Source organism: Enoplosus armatus, chromosome 5, assembly GCF_043641665.1.
Source record: "Enoplosus armatus isolate fEnoArm2 chromosome 5, fEnoArm2.hap1, whole genome shotgun sequence".
Taxonomy (NCBI): domain Eukaryota; kingdom Metazoa; phylum Chordata; class Actinopteri; order Centrarchiformes; family Enoplosidae; genus Enoplosus; species Enoplosus armatus.
In genome coordinates this window covers 6,578,432-6,604,427 of record NC_092184.1, presented here as the reverse complement: position 1 = coordinate 6,604,427, position 25,996 = coordinate 6,578,432, and the positions used below count along the sequence as shown (strand labels likewise).

The following is a 25,996-nucleotide window of genomic DNA, read 5'->3' as shown; positions in this document are numbered from 1 at the left end:
GCCCAGACAAAAGCTGGAGTGGCCCTTTGACAAAGGGGAAGTCCCTGTCAAATGAAGTCTGATCGGCCTGAGAGCCGTCTCCTCTGGTCCAATGTTGATCTGTGGCCAGCCCACTCCCTCACTCTTCTGCTCTCCTTCTCAAAACTCCAGACTATACTACTAAAGGAAAAAAATCCTGTGTTCCAGATTTCCTACTCCTATCCCAAATCTGATCTTGTGTTACTCTCTGTTTTTGTACTTATGATGTAGATGCACGGCCGCTCTCGGGCCGGATCGACCAGCTATAAATTGAAGAGACATCCTGCGTAGAAAACAGACTCTGCGCCGTTGAAAGCTGATATACAGACACAGGGACAGTTTATGAAAATAAATGAAGTTAGTGTCAGTGAGTTCAAGTGGAAAGGTTCCTATTTTTTTGGGTGGGGGGTTGACCCATGTGTGTTTGGGAAATGTTTGACTGACACCTGGCTTAAGAGTGTGAAAGCGAGAAAAAACAGCAGTCTTCTTAGACAGCGTGTGTCCCTCATTCAGTCTTTGTAACTCTTTTTTTGTATTTTATCTGTCAAGTTCCCTTCCAGAGATATACTGTTGAGAGACAGCACCTTTATTTATCCATCTTGAGAGTAATACAAAACTCAGACACAGGAATAGCACTATACATCCCCTTGTAGGACAAGAGGGATCCCTGGTGATGACACAGGAGAAAATAAACACATTGACAGGCTGCCCTCAGGGAAGGGAAAGGGGTTTGAGTTCTGGGGGGGTAAGCACCTGCACTTTTTGGCCTCCTTTCTGCAGGAACTACTTAAAGCCCCATCTGCCTGCATGTGGGGCTGGCCCATATCCCTGTCATATTGGGTAAACAGGGACAAAAGCAACGCGGCGGAGCATCAAAGACCTGGAGGGCAAAGGAAGAACAGGTCACAACTGGTGCTGCTGACTGTGGCGGGGGCCTGGCCTCTCCACTTCACAAGAGTGCACAGCTGAATAAAAGCCAACAGCAAACATGAAGCAGCTCTAATGCTGATTCGATAACACTGACTGCTCTGGTAATCAATACCAGTGTGGTACAAATCCAACAAAACAGAAAGGTTCATCTTCAATTTTAAGAAATGTTACCTGGAACTGATCGAAGCTCAGACTTCAAGATAAAGACGTTCGGGGAAAGGGAGCAGTGGGGTGTAAGAGAAAGAGCAACTCTTTTCTGGTATGATGGTCTAATCTGACCTGTGTGCTGAAGCTGATTCACATGCTATACCCCAAACCTGTCTGCACTCGCCCCACATCTCACGGACAGAGGATCTGCAGCACACACATTCCTCAGCTCCACACAGAGAGAAAGAGAGAGAGACGGACACACAGAAAGACACACACACACACACACACACACACACACACACACACACACACACACACAGGAGATGGGAGATAAATGCAAAACAAGGAGATGAGAGGCAATGGGGGGAAAAGCATACGAGAGAAAATAGAAAGAAAAGCTCTCTGGGAGAGGAGTAAAAGGAGATGGGGGTATAAAGAGGTGAAATATTCACTGGGAGGTGAAAAGTTGCCAAGTCCCGACTCATTTCTCCTCCCTCTTTACTTGGCTTGCAGATAGAGACGTACAGATAATGGCTGAGCGCACATCCACGTCTGCCAAAACTGACTGATGATTCAGCTTAACTACATTAAGCTCAGCACAGAAACTTGGGAAGAGCCTCCCAAGAGACGAGACTCTAGGGGACCATTATGGGCTTCTTCTATTGGTCTGGGTGAGTCCACCGAGGCAGCCCAGGGCCACAGAAAGACTAATGAGTGGAAACACCGGGCCTCTGGTAAGGCCTAACTCTGTCTGATTAAAGACTGAGACGTTAATAAAAGAGGGACAGACTTAGAGAAGGGGAGTGAGAAGAAAGGAGAGAAATAGAGAAAAAGATAGAGAGACATGATTTGGAATCAAATGAGGGAATTAGGAGGGGACAAAAGAGTGGTCATTTTTGTTTTACAATGAGAAGTAAGGAGAGAATCACATTCAAGGGGTTTAGTCGATCTATAATACAAAATGACTGCCCTTGTCTGAGCCTGACATCCTGCAGACAGTTAATGCAAGTCTCCTCAATAAATCATTTAAACTGAGTGTGACTGCAGAAGACGAATGAGACACATCTTCAAGGACAGTCTGCTTTTCAGACACTGCTGTCTCTCTGTGTGTGCCTGCAGATGGACAGAGCATAAGCAATCCGGGAGGCGCAGGGTGACAGCGGGGCCAAACGGGTCCCAGAACCCAGCGACGCCGCAGCCCCGACGACACCGCTGTGGTGTGGGATCAGACGAGAGGAGGAATGAAAGGAGAGGCCCCCGGGGATCAGACAGTCACATCCCACAAAGCCCTGTTTACTAAGGACACACATCCCCCCCCCTCCTCCCCCCTAACATCTATGTTCACCAAAGCCCGAACCTCCCAAAGTGCCAGGGCCGGGACCTGGGAGACAGCGCTAATTCTACCCCCAGGCTTGTTGGCCGAGGACACAAACAGAGAGCTGAGAGGGGAGAGAAAGGGAGGGAGGTAGAAAGATTGAGACAGAGAGGAGAGAGAGAGTGGGGACTGAATGGTACAGTACGTAAGACCCATCTTAATTGGAGATTGTTCTGCAATGTCTTGTTTTTCCTGGGAATCCGTGAGGGGGAAGGAGAGGAGGGTGGGGAGGTACGGTTGTTTCCCAAGGTCCTGAACAGCAGGATTAACCACAGGGGCGAAACTCAATAGCGGCCTCGGACACTGGAAACAGATCCCCGGGTATCGCCACCATACAAGGCCACCTCGAGACCTTTTGCAAAGCGCATGTAACTAACAACCCTTCCCCATTGTCAGAGCTCTCTGGGCCCTTCCGGCTGATTTCACAGGCCTTTCAGCCCACAGGGGAACGTCTGCTCAGACGAAAAGGTAATTCTGATGGAAAGGAGGAATGCACAAGAAGGCCGTCTTGCCCGCAGGGTGTGTTATAACACTGATCTCCAACATGTGCCAAGAGTCTGATTCATCACGCCAGGCGAGAGAGGAGCTGGGATTGTGCAGCCGTGGCACCAAGGCAGAGGAGGCCACAGATTCACATTCCTCAATATCAGCCTTGATTACAGAGATGATGGGAAAACACACTGATGCAGGGGAGGAAAAAATGATCAAGTTTGAGAAATGCCTTGAAAAGGTCCACCTTCTCTGGGGGAGTAAAGACACTATCTGTGTTTTTTGAAACATTGTTGTGTGGGCTGTGAAATATGGGCATAAAGCGATCTGATCCAGCTGTCCCCACCCTCTCTCCCCTCTGTGCAGTCTCTCGTCCCTCCCCAACTCTCCTGGATTCCATCACTGGCTGTGTCTCTACGGCAACAAGCAGCAAAGACGCAGACAACAGTTTCTGTTCAGTCTCCTCCTGATAGGTCCCTGGCTGCCGACCAAAAGTACTTTCAAACTAAAACATATACTGAAAAATGTAATTTCAAACATGTGCAACAAAAACAAAATGAGAGGGTGTCCAAATAAATGCTGACAAGAAACTCAGTTTTGCTAAGTCAGTGTTTAAAACCAACCAGAAATAAAACTCAACTGCTTTCGGGTGTTTGCCTCTTCTTTCTTTGTCAATTGAGAGGGGTGAGAAAGAAAGTACACACCGATTATTTCCATTTCTCAGAATGATAAATTGACTCTGTAAATATAATGGAGCGATGGGGGGGGTGCGGGGGGGTGTAGGAGGACAGAAAACCTTGCCTGTGAAAACCTGAACTCCACAGCCAGCCAGCAGAACAAAAACAAACACAAATCCACAAATCTCTTGCAAAAACCCAAACAAACAAACCAGCTCCCTTGTACGTACGTTACATAAGTTTGAAGACCCAAAGATAAATATACAATCCCAAACAGAGTGTGTAAATGCTTTATTTAGTTTGTCTAAATGTTTATCCGTCTCGCCTTGTAACACTCCACGCTTGTTGTGCGGCAATCAAGTGATCACAAAACAAACTTGGTGGTGATACGTCAACACACAGATCATCGGAGTTTCCACTTCTGGCACTTGGTCAAATCGTAAAAACCTCTCCAACATATTTAGGATCCCGGCTGCTCATTGCTGCAGAGTTGGAGGTGAGAAGGGCTTTTGGCAGATGACATAGTGCTCTGATGGCGCCAAGAGAAACACAACCTCATGACAACAGCAAAACACAGCAATAATACAGAAACCATGGCGTATGCTAAATCAGTGCATTCTTTGTGTAGGTTTGCTACTGTGTAAGAGCACCACAAAGAGATGACAGAAATTTATTTTCCTTGATTAACGAAATACATCCCGCGGTATGCCGAGTCTCTGCTACAATGTTAAAGCGTTGCCAGAACAATGCAGAAGGCTGAGCCAACCATAAGTTTTATCCTCCTGACTTGAATTCCTCCGCTCACTTTGAATATCTTCTATAAATAAGGGGTTCCAATGTTCCCTAGGGGGCTGCATCTTGGAGCAGGGAAGGACCAAAATGGCACCCACAACCACAGGCCCGGAGGCAGGCAGCAGCAGTACCCACGCTGCCTCACACTCTGATCTGGGAGAAAAACAGCCCTTCAAACAAGTAGCCTGTTTGTCAGCCGGAGGGGAGTGCCAGCCACTAGTCTTGCCTTAATATAGTCTTGCTGATCCTTGCGCTGGCTTTTCAACAGCACACACATTCTGGTTCGCAGAAAACCCATGTCAGATGTGACTTATTGGTTCAACATTTGAAATAGAAAGCTGTGGTCGCTCACAGTTTTAAGAAGGAAAGACCAACTCTTGGGGCCCGCGCTGAGGCGACAGACTAAGTCAGGCATATTTAGTAGGGTCAGTTTCAGGAAGGGAAAAAGAAATTAATCTTGCAAACAGGAAGACGCTGAGGATGCAAAAAATAAAAAAATAAAAAAATCCCCTCGCATGTTCTGAAATACTTTGCTGTTAGAGCTGTCAGCAAGGGTCCGGTTCAGAAGTTCACTCCCTGAAATCTTCCCTTGGGCTGAGGAATCATTAAGAAAACTACACAAGACAGGCTGCGGAACAATGGGTCTCATCGTGTATTTACTTGACAATTATGAGAAAAATTGTTGTTTTTGGCGCGAGGCGAGTATTGTGTGAAATGCCACGTGAAACCCTCCTGGGGAACTTTGTGTTCCCTCTCATACATGTGGTGTTCTGCATCATGTTAAAGGCACATATATTATAGCCACACAGGCCAAAAAGCACTCCCTCGAATGATTAGGAGCACATAATAAAAGGCACGTACAGAAAGTAACAAACTTCTACCCGTGAGGCTAAAAAAGACTTGCAGTGTGCTTCAAACGGGCTCAGGACCAACAAAGTGCTTTGCAGCCAGTCATAGTCTTTCGGTCTTTTCTTTAAGTCTACCAGCTACGTGTAAATGTGATCCGAGCCCACAGTACCAGTAAATATCGTGGTTCCTATCAAAGTATGTCCAAACTGCTCTTAACCATCTGCTGTTGAAGTATTTTCATGTATTAACTCTACCCGCCTGGACCGTGTGTTCTTCCTCAAAGCGCTGTGTGTGGTATTAGTTTACATTCCCTTATCATATTGAGAACACAGACATATATATTTAGTTGAGGCCTGTATTTCCATTACATTAGCAGAAAACAAACCATCTTCAGAGAAGAAGCAGACCTCCTCACCCTGCCTATCTCCAGCCTGTACGCTTTCATCCCGCTGCATTTCGGTGGCTGGCTGGAACATCTGTTTCTACTGCTCCAAAAACTGTTTGTTTGTCTTAACAATTAGGCCCCGATGTTTCTCATTTCATTTCTAAAATCTCTCGAAAGTCATTATCCAGTTTCAGGTCCTTCAAGGCTTTGAATTTTCAGAAACTCAATACGACCATCTGTTGAAAGCTGGTGTATACATCGGGCTACAGTCCGCTCACCTTTGACATTTCAGAGGAGTTGTACGCAGCCTATCTGTAACCTGCTGGAGTAACATGCTTGCATAGTAAAGCGAGTCAGTGCTGGGCTGTTTGGATCATCTGTCAGAATAAAAGGGACATGGAAGAAATGGGGAGGGGTGTCCCACTAAGAGACATATGCGTTGTGTGGTTAAAATAATGACAGTGTGAGCTCAGAGCAGATAAGAAGTGCTGCTAATGACAGCTTCATGTAAACACGGGTGACACCTTCAGCTACTGCCTTCATGGCTACTTCAACACGGCTTCAATTTATCCAATTCCACTCACGGCTTGTTCCTAGAATACATTTAGGGAGGAAGACGGAGGGTGGAAAGTAAAGCCTTTTTTTGTTAGCACTGCAGCTGCAGGGTGCACTCACCAACCCAGCAGTCACAAGAACTCAAACTCTTTCTCTGACCTGCCCATCTTTCCCATCGACCCCCTGCTCATGGCTGCTGGGTGTTGTCAATCAGCAACTCCTGGCTCCTTGAACATGGGGGCTCTTTGGCATTCTGCCCAAAACTCCCCTCTGTCCATCTAATGAGGTCTGAGCTCTGGGTCTGTCCTTGACAAATGGGAGCTGAAGCTCGCAGAGGAAAGGCCAGCATTAGAAAATGGGGAAAACGCTGCAGCATGACTCAATCCCTGAGCAATGAGGGTAAAAGGAGGGATATATGTCAAGAGTTCAAAACAAGCCAGGTTTTAGTTTGGGAATAGTTTCTTAATGGGTCAAACGTCAACCATACAACAGTCCACCAAATTCTACTTTATCATACTAAAAAGCTGAAATGGATTAGCCATCAGAGATTTGGAAAATTAGAAAGACTTAATTCTAGCTGCCAAAATATTGTGATAATGATGATGAAAAATAAGGTGGCTACTCAAAATGCTGGTATTTTCTCCTGTTTTATGACTCTCAAAACATTTTTCTCAGCCAAAGGTTGATCCTTTGGAGCAATAAAATGACAGATCACAACATGAAACCAAATAAACAACCAGACCACATTGTGATTTAGGTTTTAAATTCACTTTCATTTGCTTCAGGGCCAGGGCTGAGGCTTGCTGCCTGGCCTCAAATCTGTAAGGCCTAGAAAACAAGAGAATGTGGGAGGTGCTCAAAATATACTTTAGTCACCCATTTAGACACACCCTCTCCACCACACTCACCTCCGATAGACATCCATCTACTTATCCATCATTGAAATTGAAAATGAAAAAACAGCAGAAAGTAGGACTGCAACTAACAATTATTTTCCTCTGTCAACAATTCTTTTTGATTAATTGATTTTTGTTCATCTTATAAACTATGAAAAAACTGTGAAAAATGCCAATTGCAGTCTCCCAGAGCCCAAAGTGATGTCCTCATATTGCGTGTTTTGTTTGGCCAACAGCCCAAAACCCGCAGATATTATATTCACGATGATATTAACTCATATGTGACCTAACTTCCTGGTTTTACCTTCTCATCGTTACTATGGTAACCCAAGTGTTACCTCAACTGCTACTATTCAACAATAATTTGTCATTGTTGGAGCGCATGTGGTTGTGTGATTATAATGCTACATCAGAAAAATCAAGAGAGCCATTATGAGAGCAGGGGCTGGTATCATTACACATGCTTACGTTCAAATTGCCCACTTAACATAGTTTTCCTACAGCAACATGTGTTTATCATTAGCGAGCACACTAATGGCTCAAACATTACTCGAACTCGCCTAATGGCAAAGTTGTGCTTTGTTCAGGTCCGTCTGATAAGAGCCGGGCCACTAATGATTTATTAATTTCCCTAAGAGTCACAAAAACAAGCTGATTCTGAACTGAAATGATTCTGAGGCTGTCGTTGTCTGATTCAATCACATTCACAATACGGAATTACTGTGGGGAAAATCCCACAGAGTAACAACACGGTCCGTTATGCTAAAAATACTCCACTGCTCCACAGCTTGAAATGCACCAGCTATTGGTAATGTAGCTTGGATTTCTTGGTCTATTCTGTTGTTCAATACCATGGTGCCGTGTTGAAATATTTCCAGCAACAAAGGACGACCAATTTCTCCACAGACGGACCAGAATGCAATGCAGCCAAAGCAGTAGTAGTTAGAGCGAGGGAGAAAGGTATTCAAGGAAATGTGGGAAATCAGGGAGTGAATTAAGTTAAAATGAGGCAGGTTGAAGGAAAGTGATGACAGAAAAAATAACCTACAAAACACCCTACTAAAAAAACCCTCCTGGAGCGGACTCAGTATCAGAACCTGAGGGAGGATTTCTCCTTTAAAGTGAACGCCGTCAGCTGAACACAAAGAGCAAATCTCTCTCTGCCCCTGTCAAAAGCTCACCCAATATTGGGGAGCACTGAAAGGATTTGAAAAGCATCGGAAGTGTCTTCTTGTCCCCCGCCGACGCAACAATGCACGAGCAACTGTTTGAACTTGAAAGTGTTTTATCTGAGAGCAGCCATGTGTGTCCCACTGACTGGATGTCATGCATTTGAGAGGGATTTGAGACTTTGTTCTCGATAACTTTTAAGTGTTCAGTTTTCTGAGAGTCACCCCTATGTAACATAAGTCCCTGTGAAGCTCTGATGATAAGGGTGAACAGCAGACAGAGGAAATGACTTGAGGGAAAAAAGTGAGGAACTTGTCTCGGCAGCCACATCATTACTATCACTTTTACTCATCCTTTTCACTTAAGAGCAAAACTCTCATCTTGCATTGTCACTGAATATTGTATATTTACAATGCTCAACATTTATGGTGCCTCTTACATTTCTACCTGCATGTATAATGCTTGATGTATTTTACAAAAAAAAGGTTCTTTTAGCAACACAGGACAAAACTAACTTCACTTATTCATCATAAAAAAAATTACATTTCAATGTTAACAATGTGGATTACTGTGAAAAATCCAAAAGAAATCCTATGACTCAGAAACTAAAAGGTTTTTAGTTGTCATCCTCAAAGCTCCAAAGTGCAGCGGTGCAGATCACAACACAGAAAGACCTGAGCAGAATAAGCTCATGCACACTCTGTCGGTTCTGAGCTGTTTTTTTATAGACAAATCAAAGTGGTAAATTTTGGAATATTTCCCACATTGAAAGAAAAGTGAGATAACCCTAAACTAATACTTTATCCCAAATCAAAAATCAGTTAGAAGAACATTCCCAATCAGTAAACGCCGTCATTCAAGCAGGCAGGTACAGTTGCTTTTGTATGCTTTGTCATTTGTGCATGTGCCAAATTTTAAAGAATATTAACGTGGATTTACCAAACCACCATTTATGACACCCTCAGGGAATTTATCTAAAACAATAAAGGCTCTCTGTCTTTGGAGAGAGGGAAAAAAGACTTCAAATATTAGTCTAAGCCACCATGTTTTTGCACAGTGGTAAATGTGGAAGAAAGTTGGCTCCTAAAGCGGATCCATAATGTATAACTTTAGAACTAAGCAATGCTTCACATATCCCCAGTCCATTTCCACCTTTTATGACTGTGACACCAATGTGTCAAGGGAGGAACATATTTGCCATTTCTATAAATGTTCTTTCATCTTTCAAAGCAGAAATGTGGCCCACAGGCCATCTGTTTTCAACTGGGATGTTAAGTGAAGTGTCGCTGCCTTCCAGAGCTGTTTACCAAACTAATATTTATGCCTATTCTTTTGTTTCATTTGCCTCAGAGACAGCATAGCTGAGCTGTGTCAGAATGCATAAAGATAACAGACAGCCGCTGAATAATAATGCTGTGGTTTTAAACACACAAAAAAGCTGATGTCACCTGAAGTCAACAAAGTCCAAACTATACTACAACATCATAGTCTGACACTTCAGACAAACTAATGTAGGAAATATCATTTTCAATATTCAAGAGTTGTCATTGTGATTAGGTCAAATGGACGTTAAATGTAATTTATAGAAGTAATTAATTAGAGTATGTAATGCATATGCAATTGCAGCTACATATCATCTATAATGTAGGAAGTCCATTGGTGGATATGCACACACGTAATATTAGTCTCCGTGTACCAGCCTGCCACAGACGGAGCCTGTGCTGCCACTCCGTGCCGCTGGTCTCCACTTCCACCACAACACAAAGTTAAGAAAACACGGCAATGTTTGGGAAACATACTGAAGCGGCACCGTGGAGCTCTCCGCTTCTTTGATCGTCACTTTTTCTTTTGTTATTTCCAGAGGAGCCCAGCTGGCCTGGTGCGCAACACCGAAGCCTCCCCCAACCCGCTCCCGGCCAGCCGGCCGGGGACTCCCCTCTCTGCCGTCCTTACCTCTCTTGCAGGGGGGCAAAAGCTGCGAGCCGTCGGGTGAATTAGCAGCAAAACGCATTCTTCTGGAGGCAAATCCGTACGGGGCCCTCCATTAGACACGGGCTCAAAGTGCGAGACGACGGGAGGAACATGAAAACAGCCGGAGGTGGACGGGGGAAAGAGAGTTTTCAGACCCGCGGAGCAGCGCAGGCTTCGCGGCCAAGGTGCGACAACTCCCCCTGGTCTAAACTCGGGTTGAGGTAGTGGAGAGTTGTCTCCCGGGAGGTTTGGAGTCCGCGTGTTGGAATAAAAGCGTTACGTCCCGGCTTGGTGAGCTCACACACTGTCTGTCTAACCCGTTATTGTAACTTCTCGGTCTCCGTCTCTACCGCTGCCTCCTCCACACACGCATCTTTGAAGCCAGTGTCGAATTGCTCAGCAAATCATGGCAGCGGCGAAGCTGGTCGTCAAACCAGGAATGTCCCAGCCCCACAGCTCAATACGGCTCCTGGAGAGGGGAGGGAGGGAGGGAGGAGGGGGTGTCACCCATATAGACTGAGCATTAACAAGTTTTACAATCTACGAGGAAAAGAAAAAACGTCCTCCTTCCTCCACTGCGCACACTTATCTGTGGGTGTAAAGGTGACCCCACCTGAACACACGCTTCGCTTTGTGTAATAGATGCACATTTATTAAGGGCTTTAACGGGGGTTAATCAGTGCCTCTCAAAACTGAAAGTGATTTTTGATTGTTTTCTTTGAAGTTTGGATTGATTTATTGATATACTACATACTCGAGGATCGAGGGATAACTTGTTAAAGACAGACAAATATATATATATTATCAGTGAAAACTCAAAATAATTTTTTTTTTAAAAAGATGTGTTGTTTTTTGTGAATTTGGTTAATGCTACAAATAAATATTTCACCTGTACAGTTATCATTTAACTTAGCAGCCATGAGACACAGGAAAGGGATCAGATAACAAGGTTTTATTTGAGATCTACAATAAACTGTTATATCATACAGGCAGGTGACCATCATTAGAAAATCCATGCAAACAAAACTAACTAAAAGTCCAGAATCTAATCTTCATAACTGACATCAATCTGACATGAGCACAAAGGAAAACTTCTGTCAGACTGAAAAAAGTGGAAAAAAAACTTTACACTAAAGATGAAATTTTTGAATTAAACTGAGTTTAGATTTACCATCCTCTGCATGCATGAATGTAAGTGTTTTCATGGCTTTGCTTCTTCAAGAATGTCTGACAAAGTTGATTTTATTTCTGTTACTGCACAGTCTGTTTGCTGGAAGACTAGACTAGGATAAAAACAGTCAAGTTCAAGTCCACAGTTCATATAGTTTATACTTAAAGCTTCCTTAACAGTGAGTAAATCTACCTGTCTACCCAGCCTCAATCCCAACACTGCCTCGAAGCCATAAAGGCAGGTTTTTTTCAGTGGAGTATACTGTGCCTTGTAGATTAAACCATCTCTCACTGGGCCCATTGAATTGAATAAAAGTTAGGTGGGAGGGGGATGTTTGAACAGCTAATAGCCACGGGTCATTTCTGGCATCAGACCTGTTGGTTGGATGGGCTGAATGTTGGTTGGCTGCAGCTACTTCCTCATCTCTAGGTGAAACGCCTTCACAGAGAGGCGGGGGAGAGGGAGCTGCGAGTGTGAAACAGGCATCTGTTGTGCGTATGGGCATGAGTAAACAGTGTAATCATCTTTGAGGCAGTAATTATGTGCTCCAGCGTTGGCCGGGCGGCGGCGGGCCCACCCTGCTTCAGACAGCAGGTGCAGCTCACCATCTGACAGCTGACTCCTATGGAAGGTGTGATCCAATCCTCCCGAGGCTGGGTCGACCCAGGACGGGCCTTCAGGCGTTCAGGGCCAAAGCCAACAAACCAGCAAACGTCTGACACAGGAGGAGGAGAGGGAAAACAGCATGGAGGAGGTGGTGGAGACAGGACTGATGAAGGACGGATGCCTCCACTCTGTTTTCACTCACAGGAGTTGGACAGACCTGCTGTCTTTGTTCCTCTGAACCAGTATCCTGTCATTGTGAAGTATTGATTTTCTTTCTACTTTCTACTTTTTTCTCTTCAAAGGGTTTTACTAATGTAATAAACCATTAATATTGTGTAGCCATTAATATGTATGTTGTAACAAATCCTTTTCACTTAATTCATTTCTCAGAAAGACCGAACAGTTCAACCTCTTCCTCCCGACATTAGCGCGTCCAGGCCAAAAAACATTTATTAAGAGCTATTATAATTTATTTTCAATGTTAGTAACTGTTATACCCTTTCTTGGTCAAACAGTTATGGAAAAACTATCAAACTGGATTACTGTGGTGGAAGAACCCTTTATCAATGATTCATTAACACGTATATCTGCAGGCCTGATAGTGGAGGCATGTCTTACTGCTGCTTTATTTAAGTGTTAATACATGGCTAATTAACCACTAATAACAATAACAAGTTACAATTTATGAACACTTTATAAAGTACATCTCATTAGACAGTACGGCCCACTTTTACCATCATCGTCTTTAATACAAGTGATTCATTTTCTTCAACTCAGTGATAGCCATTTCTCTCTCTCTCTCTCTCCCTCTCTCTCTCCCTCTCTCTCCCTCTCTCTCTCTCTCTCTCTCTCTCTCTCTCTCTCTCTCTCCCCTCTCTCTCTCTCTCTCTCTGTCCCCCTCTCTCTCTCTCTCCCTCTCTCTCTCAGGGTCAGGAGCTGGTTGGAGATGGAGACGGAGGCTCTGGGTTCAGAGGGGGGTGAGCTGGGTGATTGGACACAGTCGCATGTGAAAGGCCAGAGAGCGGCGAGTCCACAGGGTGCAGGGTCCACACACAAAGGGCCGGGGGGGGGGCTCAGTGGGGGCAGGAGGGGCGACCGAGGAGAAGAGGCCACGCTGGGAACCAAAGCTGACAGCACAGACACTTCTCATCCACTGAGGGTTCGGCTGTCTCTGGCCCCCTGGGGTATGTACTCACTTATCTGTGCAGAGCTGCCAGCTCCACACTGTTGAGCCACAGCAGCTTCAGCGAGCTGCTCACTGAGAGCAGAAGCAACAAAAACACTAAGCACACAAAGCAGCAGTGACCTCTGGCCTACATTTAACTGATATGAAGCTTCTGTCCTTAGTCATATCAGTCCTGATCAATTATCTATAGATTACATTGCATTTAGCCTATACAAGATTACTTGTTGACAATCATGCAGAGGCTGCAAAACAACAGCAGTTTACACTTTATACATTAAAACACTGACTTTCCTCGTGTGACGCTTGATTGTGCTTAAATGAGAGGAAATGGCAGGAGACCTGCTAACAAGGGCTTTGTGTTCTAAATCCGCAGGCTGGGGTTGTTTGGAGTTGGTACATCCAGCTTGCTGTCCTTTGCTCTGAGGATAATAAGCCTCCGACCACTGTCAACAGAGTGTTTATGACCTGCAAAGCAGCCCTGGGTTGTGTTGACTCTGTCAGCAGGGGCCTGAGGGACACCTGACTCCCAGTGCTATTAAAAGGCACTTTCAGATAACAGGAGTACCATCTCTCTGTTTGAGCCAGGCAGGGTTTGTGGATTCGTCGGCAGGAATAAATACCAAGGCTTAATTGTCAGATGTGACACCCAATTTTACTTAATTTACTTGAAAGCAGATGTTGTGTGTAAAATTTAGAGGGTGCCATGAATAAAAGCTTGAGTGCTTTGGTGTGGAGTAGGACAATTAGAGAAATGTCCATTTATTTGTAAGTTTTTATAAGACAAGGAAAACTTATATATGAGAGAGAGAAAAATCACAATATTTTACAACATGGACTAAATGGATTTCCCCTTGGAGGGCTGTATATCTCATGACTTAGACAGGTGTGTGCAATATGTGTGTGTGTGTGTGTGTGTGTGTGTGTGTGTGTGTGTGTGTGTGTGTGTGCGTTGTGTCTTTCTGTAGGTTCGGCTATGCGCCTGCGGTTGTGTGTGTGTTCATGGATGTGTAAAAGAAAGAGAGAAAGAGATATTTGAAGGCACCCCTCTCCATCTGGTTTCTGCATCACTGTGGTGGGATCACATTATCCATCGTAGGCTCTCTGGGAATTTCATCAGTCTGTAACATCTCACTTATTCACACGTCTCACTGGGCTTTACCATGTCGAACAATCCTGAGTGTCCCTCCTGACACCGCAGTGACCCTGCACATCCTCTGACCATCTCTTAGCTTTCTCCAGTCTGATATCGAGCCTCTGTGAGAACTGTACAGGGTATAAAACTGTCGAAACTCCAGCGTTCACACAGTCACTGTTTTGCCAAAGTCAACAGCTCAACAATATATATTCCTTCACATAAACACAGCTACTGCTTTTCCTACAGGGATGGAACGAAACTAACCAAGGAGAGAGCAAAGCCAAACTGAACTGAAAGAGTTTAATACAAAGTTTTTGCAGTTACTTGTGACCTTGCCAAAGTTTAACGAGTAACAAAACACAAATTGCTCTGATTTCATCATATTTCACATGATGAAATGTGAAATATTCTCCCTCGTACACAACGAGTGGGTCCAAAGCTACATGATATTAAAGAAATGGATATATCCGATTAACAATTGCTATACAAAGATACTGATCAATTTTTACAAAAGCATGATTTTTTCAAAAGCATAGTTGGTTGCGTATCTGTGGCTGGAATATATGTAACAATTTCTTTACTCTTCACTACCTGTGCACAAAAAAATGTCTGTGTCAAAACGTAGAACACCTGCTGCCATTTATGTTGTTAGAGTAGACATATCTGTAATCCAAATACATTCTTTTTTGAGTAGTGTAACAAAATCAGTCATTTTTCTGAGCAGTACTGATGTGAAGGATGATGTGAAGCCATGAAAATGATTCTGCTACTATGCACTCCTCGCACCGTATGACTTCCACCAAGCTCAGATTTATAATGGAGTCCCAAACCGTACGGAAGTGTTGTTCCGGTCTCATCCCCAACAACCGAATCAGCACTGACGTGAAGCTGTCATGATGAAGCATTCAGGGGTTGGTTGTAGTGAGTATCTGGGGAGTAGTGGAGCAGGAAGAGACTGAAGTGAAATATAATTCCTGTTTAACACTGATGTTTCCTCTGGTCCCACAGGCTCGTGGTGACCTTGTGATTTATGGTGCAGCGCTGGAGGAGCAGATCAGAATACAGCTGCCCCATAGCTGCACACAAACATGTGTATACCAGACTCATGCATAACCTTAGCCCTCATATGTAGTCACTGCTAGTCTGCATACAAATCAATGTAGCTTTGGACTGGAAGTGTTCCGGCTGTTAGACTAAAGAGAAAATAAAACAAATGTATCTGCATTTCTTTTCTTTTGTGTAAATTTGCTTCTGTCTGTGAATCCAGGGATTATATGTGTAAAAATGTGACGCTTGTTGCCGCTAACTGGCTTTTTGCAGCTCGTTCTGAATGGCATGAAGTGATGTAGAAAATGAGCTAGATGAAGAGGATTAGGACCCGAGACTGTTAGTGCTTATCATCTCCCGTAGCACTGGAGTGTAGCCATGGAAACAGGAAGTGAGAGGCAAGCTTCCAAGATGGCCACCAGCTTGTGAATGGGTGCATTCCTCAACGGCAGGGTGTCTGCTGGAGGGAGGAGGGGCAAGCCAGTGTGTTTACTCCAAAAAGGGACTATATAAATAGTAACTGCTGCTGTTTTAAGGACTTCCTGTCACTAGGTATTCCATAAAACAGTAGTTAAATAAACAATCAGTTTCCCATTGGGGCTGCCTTGTCTATACAGAAGTGAGGTCTGCTGTGGGTTCAATCCAGGACCCCGGCGTGTGCATTTTAAAGCCTCAGACTGGAGTCATGGAGCTGTTACAGGTCACCACACTCTCTTTCACTCGCACCCCGTCTGGTCATATAACCTCCACACGCACAAACTGAGCCTGAATTCCACATTCAGCATGTTTTTTTCTCTGCCAAGTAACTTCTGTACTGACTTTTCAATGAGCTCTCTTCCTTGTTTTGTTATGCGAGCTGTGCATGTGGTGCTCCTCTTTTTGCCATTACAGTTCAAGGACTCAGGGCACCATTATGATCTGAGTGGGACATCATTCAGAGTGTTAGAGTTATTGAAACGGATTCACACACAAGTGTAGACTAGGAAATAATGTATTTGGATGTTGACACAGAATTGTTTTTGTGGCTTTGTACCCCAGCACATTGGATTTGAAGTAAACAATTACTTTAAGGTTAAATACTTGACTTTCATACATTTTCTACATAGTCCTGCAAATCTTCAAACAGAGAGCATTTAAAAGTGTCACCATGACGCCAATATCGACAGCAACCAATAAACCTTTCAAACAACACAAGAACATTTGAATATTGTAATTAGATACATTTGCAAAACTGTGAACCTATCCTTTAAGGTGCTCTTGAGGATTGAACAACTGGTTGCTAAAAATAAATTTTTAATTCTCAAGAGCAAGGAGAAAAAGTACATAGGCATTTATTAAGTCAGCCATATTAGTGGTTAAAAACATTCTTCTTCGTCAGGATGTAGACGATAAAAACAAATTGGTTACACTGGGTGTAAATCTGTGGATGCGCACAGCTCTTGGGAATGCATCAGAAAACTGTTGAGAAGAGGTCAGAGGGGCAAAGAAAAGGAATCTCTGGCAATGTCCCTCATCTACACACACACTCACATACATATAGATATAGATGTCAATACGCAAACACACAAACATCTACCAGCTGGCATTGACAAGAAGAACACCATCCATCATGCCGGCTCTCTTTTAGAGAAGGCCATGAAGCTGTCAGCATGCATTCCTGAACGCAGCTTTTGCAGAGCACATTTGTCAACCTCGAGGAGAGCGCATGCCCAAGATGTTTGGATGTTTAAACTTATCTCATTATGGCCTTTGGAAGTTATTGGCATTCCCACAGGTGCTAAAATAATCCACAAACAGAGCGCTTTGGTATCAGCAGAGGCCTCAAGTGTTACAGTGCGATCCTCTAGAGGATATTTCACCATGCCGCCATGCTTGTTTGTTTTCAGGAATCTGAGCAAGGATGTGGAGATTAGAATTTGACAAACAGAATTGAGGCCGAGGACAGGATGTCAGGGTGTGATAGAGCGGCCGCAGCCCTCATCTTTTTTTTGGCTGTCTCTCCCAACACAGACAGCACCCTCATCTCGGGAGTATCACTTTTGTTTGTGCGTCGCACTGGTCAAACACACCATCCAGGAAGATACCATCTATCTCTCTTCCGCTTTTTTAGATGTGGAGCCTCACAGCCCCCACCAGAGGCCAGGCGCACAATCACGGCAGAATATCACCAGATAATCACTGTGGAGCCGCAGGAAAATGTACTAAGAGTAAACACAGAAAGCGTGTGTGCATGTTTGTGTGTGTCTATGCGCTGATATACTGTACATATCATGAGTGTTTGTTTTTATATGTAGCCGTATGGATTCATGTTTTGTCTCCAGCCACATCGCGATGATGACCACTATCTAATCAGTGACAAGACACAAGAGATTTGTTGGTTCAATCAAACCCCAGAGGAGTGACTTTCCCCCGGAACAGGATGGGCTGTGAGGAAATCTTGGGCAGATGTGAAGAAAAGACACTGATGTCTTCATAATGATCTCTGTTATTTTTTTTTTCTTCTGTAAGTCATGCTATCTCACCCAGCTCTGCCCGTCTCCTCTTTTTTCTCCCCCTCATGCCAGAGAGACAAGCTAGATCCGTGAACAATCTGCTCCATCCCGCAGGCTGCGCTCCGATCTCTGCTCCATAAATCGCAGCTCCCCAGAGACAACTGGAAAGACAGTACAAGTGGGAGCCAGATAGAGCTGTCTGAAAAGACTCCTGTTTCAAATTAGGCTTGCTGGACAAAAGTCCCCTCGACCCCAAAGTGGAATTCATATCTACTTCCTGTATCCCGTTTCATCTAGCGCTGTGGACGGACGGTGGAAGGTGTGAGGTGTGAGGACTGATGAAGCTGGTGTCACTGTGCCTGTGGTCTACCGATCAGGGCACTGAAAGGCAGTTTACAGCCCTGTTAAAGACGGATAAAAAGCTCTCTCTAAAGAGGCATATATTTCATGGCCTGTGTGCTCCCGCAGTTAATGTCCCAGCCCAGCATGAGTTTGCTGGACTTCCTCCCTCGTTCTGCCTCTGTGCCCTGATGGACTGAGGTCACTGCAGAGTTGTATACTCAAAATGAAATGGAGTGCAGTGAAATGGAGAAACGAAATTTGGTGTGTCCACGCTTGAAAAATTGCAGGTTTTTTCAATGCTGCGGACTGTGCCGACTGGCCACATTTACTGACAGTTTCCTCTGCAAATGCACAACAATGTTATGTGATGTGATGGGTTCATTTTCTTGTTCTGAGGCGCTCTGGAGTCACGTCTCAAACAACCTTGGAGAACATGTCAAATTTGATTTTCTTTGAATTATTCTGGTGAACTTAAAGTCCCAATTTGTGATCCACATATAAACAAAGGGGTCTTCCTAATTAACAATGTTCAAACTGCAGCTCTGGAACATGTTGTCACTCTTAAAGTGATTGATAAGCATTTTCAATTCAGTAGACAAAAACTGCTCTTTTTTCTGAGGCTGCTATATGTTTGTTATCCTTAATATTTTTCAACAAATCTGTGAAACAAACTATATACAGTATCATGATCATGCTTGTTTTCTAATTCTTCAACCATGTTCATATGTAATATCTATATGGTAAAAATAAATAGAGGCCGTGCCTTTAAACCTTACATATTAAAAGTAAGCAGGCCGTAAACTTGTACATGGCAAACAAAAAACAACAACATAATCGAATGGAGGGAAGATGTGTGGAGATTTATAGACAGAATCAGAGAACATGAGAAAGAAGACAAGATGATAAATTTTGTTTTGTTTTGAGTGCCAGCTATGAAGGAAAACTGAGCAGCCGCGACAAATTGGTTGAAAGGGAGTCAGGGCAGGTGAAATCTCCAGCTCTCAGGGTGGATTGATGGCACAACAGGGAACAGTCAGGCAGCTCAGGCTCGCCTCTGTGATACTGGACAGGTTAAGGTCAAGGGGAGAGAGAATCAGCGGAGTGCCAACTGATGCTGAGACAGGTAGCGTCATCCCAGCCCCCTGGGTCTTAACATGGCTGCTTTGATAATGACTGATGTCACCCCAGGTGTAGATCTGCTCACAGGGTCAGGGCAGCAGAGGAGCGAGGCTAACACGACCCTGACCTCTCAAAGAATCGTGACTGTCAAAACAAGCTTCATGTGACGTCAACGGTTTGACCATCTGCCTCGTGCTCCTCCACTCACTTTGAGACAATTACTTTTATTTAATCTTATCTAAAATGTTCCTGTTAATATTGCAAAGCAGCTGCCGTTGCTTTATGGGCTCCAGTCTGTGGACTTCTGAGGTCAAAATAAACTTTTCCTTTCAAAGTGCAGAATCGGACTGAACACAGTAAACACAATAAAAACAGATATGTTTATGTTTCAGATTTCAGAAACAAAATGTTTTTGGAAACTGTCTTTTAAGTAGAGGAGTCTTTGACATGTTGCTGTTTCAAGAAAATGGACATGGCACCATTATTTTTCTTCCTTTTTTCATTTTATATCATTTAATGTTTGTGTGATATTGTTGGTTTCTTTCTTGTGTGTAACTATATGTTGATGCTGTTGTCATGGCGGGTCTCATTTGTAAATGAGATTTAGAATCTCAGAAATAAAATGTGTTGTTGGGGTCATCATTCGTTTTTGATGTATGTCAAGACTCCACTGAGGTTAATTGGCCCAAACATACAGATGATCCCTCATAGATCCAATTCTGCCCCCTTCACAACTATTCAAGACAACGAGATCATCCATTTAGAGTTTTAAAAAATGAAACAAAAAACCTGTGTATTCAGTCTCTCCAAGCAGCTTGTGTAATACAAACATTTAATAGCCACACAACTGCATTAACTCTGCTTACTGATTATGATGCGGCTGCACACATATATTTACTCAAATGAAAGACTTGCTTGCCACCGTACGGTCTGTTTGTAATCAGAGAGCTGTTGAGTCAGGAACATTTAGGAGATAATGAGATAAATACCTAGTCTTTTGGACCCACAGTGCAATCGTTTGGCTGCAGAGGACATTGATTATGCTGCTATGTTTGTTTAGAGAAATGATTTTGCTTTTCGGAAAATGTTCCTGCTTTTTGGACGTGAAGGTGAGAGGATAATGAGTTTTCATTTTGGGGTGAACTCACCCATTAACAGTCCCCAACAACAACAATCCCATCTGATATGCCTCATTATCCTGCATAGGTCATTCTCATTGTTTTTATGTTGCTGTATTTCTGAGTGTGATACACACACAGGCTCTGTAGAGGCGGACACACACAGGTTACGAGTCAGCTTGTACCAGAATGAGCATTTTGGTTTTGAGGAATTCTCTGGGACTACACATTGATGGAGTTAATCTCTTCTGTTTTAATCTGGCTCATGGATATTAAGACCAGGCTCTGCAGCCCCGGTCCCATCACCTCTGACCCCCTCTGTAATCCGCCTCTCCCATCAGCTCATTAAGCTTGGGGAGTTCACACCTCTCGCCATGTTGGGCCCAGCTGTGTCTCCCCAGTGCCCAGGCCGGCCTGGGGTGTCAGGAAAGGCTGGCGGCTTCACAAGCGAGTAACAGGGCCGGGTCTCTGATCTCTACTAAAGATGCTATAAATCACAGAGTGGAGGTGATGGTCCTAAGTGCTCATTAAAGTAGGCAATAATACATGTGGAGAGAATGAAAGGCTCTCTCTACCTGTCAGCCTGGGCTGGTTAATGAGAGGAGCCTGTTGGACTTTACTAATGACTGATGATTAGGAAAAGGGTAGATGGAGTGTTAACAAACGTTTAACTGCAGAGCAGCAGTCATAAACGTTTCACAGCGACAATAGGCACCACAGTGCTTCCTTTGACTGCATAAAAATAATGTCTAATGTATTCATAATAACAATTTCATCAGTTTCAACTTTACTCAAACAGATTTTAATGTCATGTCTGAGTCATTAGAGTTTGGAGAGTGTTTATGCTTTTAAATGTCACGGTCAGTTGTTTTAATAGGATTTTGGCTTTCTTTGGTAGACTTTGACAGACGTTTGCTAATGGACAAGCCAGTCTCTCTATTCATCAGCCTGACAAATAAATCCTCTTACATTCATATTCATACCAAAGAAGGTGTTCACTGTAAAAGTGAGTTATACAGTGTGTGGCTCTAATGCAGCCACAATGAAAACTGAGGTCATAGCCACGCTTGTGCAATTCACTTGTGTTTCTTCCTTTTTGGGGGGCTGACACCCACACTAAGCTTGAATTTTTGAAAGTCCTGAAATGATTAGTTAAGTGAGAGAAATCTTTGATTATAGATTAATAGTGTTAAGTATTCTTGCCGGACATTTGTCAGATGTGAATAGCTAACATTCACATCTGACAAATTTTTCTTTGTTTCATATCATTGTAAATTGAATATATTTGTGTTTTGGACTGTTAGTCAGACAAAACAAGCAAGATGCCAGCTTGGGCTTGTGAACATTTCTCACTGCTTTTTGCTATTAAAAGACAAAATTAAATAATCAATAAATAATGAAAAGAATAATTAATTGGTGCCCTCATCCAAGGTAGACAGCAAACCTTTGGAAACTACATGAAAAATGGTGTGAACGAGACGTTTTCCTGGCTTTTTCAAATCTCAAATCTGCGTCAGAGTAAAAATGTCCACAGGCAGAGCCACACGCCTTTCATAGCTCAGGAACACTAAACACGCAATCAAACAAACATGCTCATGTTCGTTACCTGGACTGGCCAGCTGCAGGAAAGCTAATATTGGGCTTGGTGGTTTGGGTGGCGCGGTGTGGATTAGGAAGCAGTGTGGGTGTGAAAGAGCTCTCTTCAGAGTGTTATCGCCCCGCAGACTGAACCCCCCGCTGCAGGACAACCTTCAGAGTCAAACCAAAGACCGCTTTCACTATGCAACCAGGTGGGATGCAACATAACTGAGGAGTTAGTCTATGTAGTCCTGCACCCCTGCATGACAAACACACAGAGATTCAGGACTACAAATCCCACCTGGTTCATTTGTATTTTATGTTCTGGAATCTGATGTGTTTCTTCCTTTCAGATAACCAAGATTCAATATTCAAAGTAAAATATAAGACTCAACACATCTGAAGTCTTCATGGGGGATTTGTTTTCATACAAATAAAAAGCAGAAATAAGATTAAAGTCAAAGTCTTGCGCTTGATGTTTGGAGGAAAACAAGTGAAATTGAGTTGATCCTGTTGTTGGGAATCTTGTGTCAAGAAATCTATAACCGTAGCACAGCTGCACATCAGCTTAGCTTACATCAGCTCATATCATCATCCTGCTTCTAAGTTGTTCTCTTGTTTTATAAAAACATCAACTCAGTTTGGGAACTGTTTTCTATCTTGAAAATGAAAGAGAAGGAGAGAGAGAGAGAGAAGAAGGAAAGAAAAAGAGACGTGCAAGCCTGACTGGATTAGGAGAGGGCCTGTTTTTCCTCTCCATGTCAATGCACTCCTGCACCAGGATAGATAGATAGTGACGGCCTGCCAGTTGGTTTTCATTACGTCCTTTGCACTTCAGACCTACACAAAAAAACAGCATCCCTCCCTTCCTCCTGCCCCCTCTCAACTGAACACACTTTTCCCTCTGAAGGAAAGGTACAAAATTGTTCCTGAAAGTGAAAAAAAAAAAAAAGATTGCCAGAGGGGACTTTTTTCCAATGTATTTTTCTAATATCCTCTTCAGACTTGAAGTCTCCCCCTGCATGCCTTTTTTCTTTTAAGTAAAACCCTGTCATCTACCCTGTGGGGGCTACGCTGGAATGCTACTTCAATATAAGATCTGTACCTTTGCATTCTCTGTAATGCATGCCTATGTGTGTCCAAATGGGTCTCCACACAGGGGGAGAGAGGAAGGCGGGGGGGTGGGGGGGGTAGGGAGGTTTCAGTCCGGGATATGGGAACAAGGTGGAACTGTGCTTTGTTTGTTGCCCTCTGCGCATACCGACGCAAAATTGAACAGCAATAAAATAAGGCACAGATGTGCATTACTGGCTCAGACTTCAATTGTCCGCAACCTGGGTGGAGGCCTGGTCACATTGTATTAAAAGGTGTATGGTCTGACTCTCTCTCCCCCGCTCTCCCTCCTGAAGGCCTGTTATCTCTCCAACATGCTGTGCTGCCTGGATGCCAGCATAGCACACCGATAACCACAACCAGAACATCTCCCCTCATAGGTCTCCTCACCCTGTTCGGCTCAAGTCACGCCATGCTACACCTACGGGAGCGCAGAGCTTCAAAGAGAGCAAACTCGCACATGCAACAGATCCACAGCAGGCTGATTTTTAGCAGATAAGACAACTCCTGTCTGTTCTTGGAGAAGCATTGCCCTTTGACCCTTTGGCTTTAACATTGACAAACTGAACTGTTCATTATTTCAATCAATCAGAAGTTCCTTCCTGTGTGCACCTCCTGCTTTAAGTCACTCAGCAGTTGCTGCTTGTCTCTGCATGGGTCAGGACTGCTGGAAAATCAAAAACATACAACATAATGTGGAAGAAACACACAGACATTTTGATCCAAGTAAGTGGGGCAGCAAATATGCCATGCAGAGAAATAACACTGGAAACAAACGGAATCATCTTAAATCAACCTTGCACACAACGGCCGTAGCTCCAGGGGTCTCTGGGACGTTGCTGTATGGTTCTGATGAACACACCTACTGTAGTCATGAGAAATGTCTTGCCAAACTGCACTGCTGCTCTTCATTTTTGGTGGCAGTTGTCCAGGCTCAGGCTGGAAGGTTTTTTGCTTGCGGGGTCTACTCTCAATAAAACCATTAGCCATCATGATAGCGTTACATCTGTTTTGTTTCTGTATAAGAAAATGCAGCGCTGTAAATTGACCCATAAATCTCTGGAGAGTTTCATTTAAATAGTCCGAGTTGCCTTCCAAATGTTCTGATTTGTGTTGTGTGTGAACAACGCGCACATTCACATGTACACTTTTACTTATGATTCCCAGCCAAAACTGTAAATGCAGATCCCAGCAAGATGAGACCAGAAACTAAATCTGTATATTCTTTTATTAGAAGTTAGGAATAAGAAATCAAAAGTGTCTTGTGGAGATTTATTAGACATGGCCTGATTTAACCTACAACTGATGATCATTTGCCTTCATTTCTTGTTTTCTTCATTTTGATCTATTTGTGTTTGTTGTTGTAAAAAGGCCAGGAAGAGAAAGGGAAAACCAGACAGTCCAAATGGCCATTTACCCTGAAGCTTTAGCCAAGTCGAGGAGGGACAGTATGGGAACTGTTTTCAGCTCCAGAGCCTGCAGATTTTTCCAGATAGCATATCTGCCTCTTTAGCTCTGCCAGAAAGAGTTTGTATGGGACCCAGACCCTTCAGCAAGCATCAGTCTGTTGATGCAAAGCAGCGCAATTACAATTCTTGCCCAAATTGCAGAACTCATTGCCTCTCCAAGCTGAGGCTTCAGTGGGTTAGACTGACTGAGACTGCTATGTGCGCACTGTACTCTTATCTGCAGTAGCAGAGGAGCTAAAGAGCTACAGAGCTACCGAGACGGGAAACAGGAACGCTCAAATGACACACAGACAAGTAATCCCTACACTAATCACACTAATTAGTTCACTCAAAAGGGGGGGGTCTGAATATTAGCCTTCAGGCATCTTTTTCCTTTTATCTTGGGCAGTTACCTCTGTTAGGGAAAAAAGCAAGCAGTACCTGAACAATTGTTTGTATATTGTTTGGGGAAAGAAGTTAAAATCTCTGCCATTCTTTACTTGATATTAAAACGTTTCTAATGTGAACAACACAGGATGATATAAATGTGATGTGAGACTTAAGTTCTTTAACAGTGACTTGTCCTGCACACAACCAGCACCCTATAGAGGAAGTCCCTCACTTTTGTGGGAGTAAATAAACTCTATTACTTAAATAATGACAAATACTTGTGGCTGTAGCTCTTCATTTTCTATTCAAGTAACTGTGAGTAGCACCATACAGAAGCCTTATAACATGATAAATGTCATGTAAATAAAATAAGTTCTGACCAATTAACCTCTTCAATAGCTAAAGAGGCACGATCTCTATTTCAAAAACAAGTTTTGCGATTAAGAGTAACATAGGCCAAAATGGTAGTGCTGCTGATTTAATAAAATATTGGATCTGATAACCAAAAACCTGATGATCCTGGCAGGGTAACGTTCTTCCCGCTGCCAACAGTACAAGGATACACATAAAAAGTGCATATAGAAATATAGCACTTTGATCTCAACTACACACCTCTAAAGTTTCGTGACTGGATCTTTCACGGTTGTGACGCTGTTGCGTTGACAAAATCTGTCCACAGACAGTCAGACATATAAACACCACACACAGACTCACAAGGTGAAAACAAAACCGGCCACGTGTTGCGGCTGGTAATCAACAGCAGTAGCTGCGTGTGCATTTTGTAGTCTATTCTCAAGGAGGGGTAAAGCTGTGACCCCCATGACAAGATGTTTAGTTTGTCAATAGCACCTTGAAGTGGATTCGTACACGGTCAATTAACACCCATAATACATTTCAGAAGCAAACATAGTTTAGGGGCAAGTATTTATGTTCATCTTTGATGTAAGGAAGCAGAACTGAACAGTGCTAAGTGTGCGTCTGTCTTTGAGAGTCA

General features: G+C 43.6%; 1 protein-coding gene across 1 annotated transcript in view; it reads right to left on the bottom strand.

Moving 5' to 3' along the window:
* Window positions 1–10,297, bottom strand: part of cdon (cell adhesion associated, oncogene regulated) — a 29,479-nt gene extending 19,182 nt beyond the window's left edge. The window contains 1 exon segment of the mRNA XM_070905794.1: window positions 10,240–10,297. Within this exon segment, the coding sequence (XP_070761895.1) occupies window positions 10,240–10,297 (58 nt within the window).
* Window positions 10,298–25,996: the final 15,699 nt, after the last annotated feature.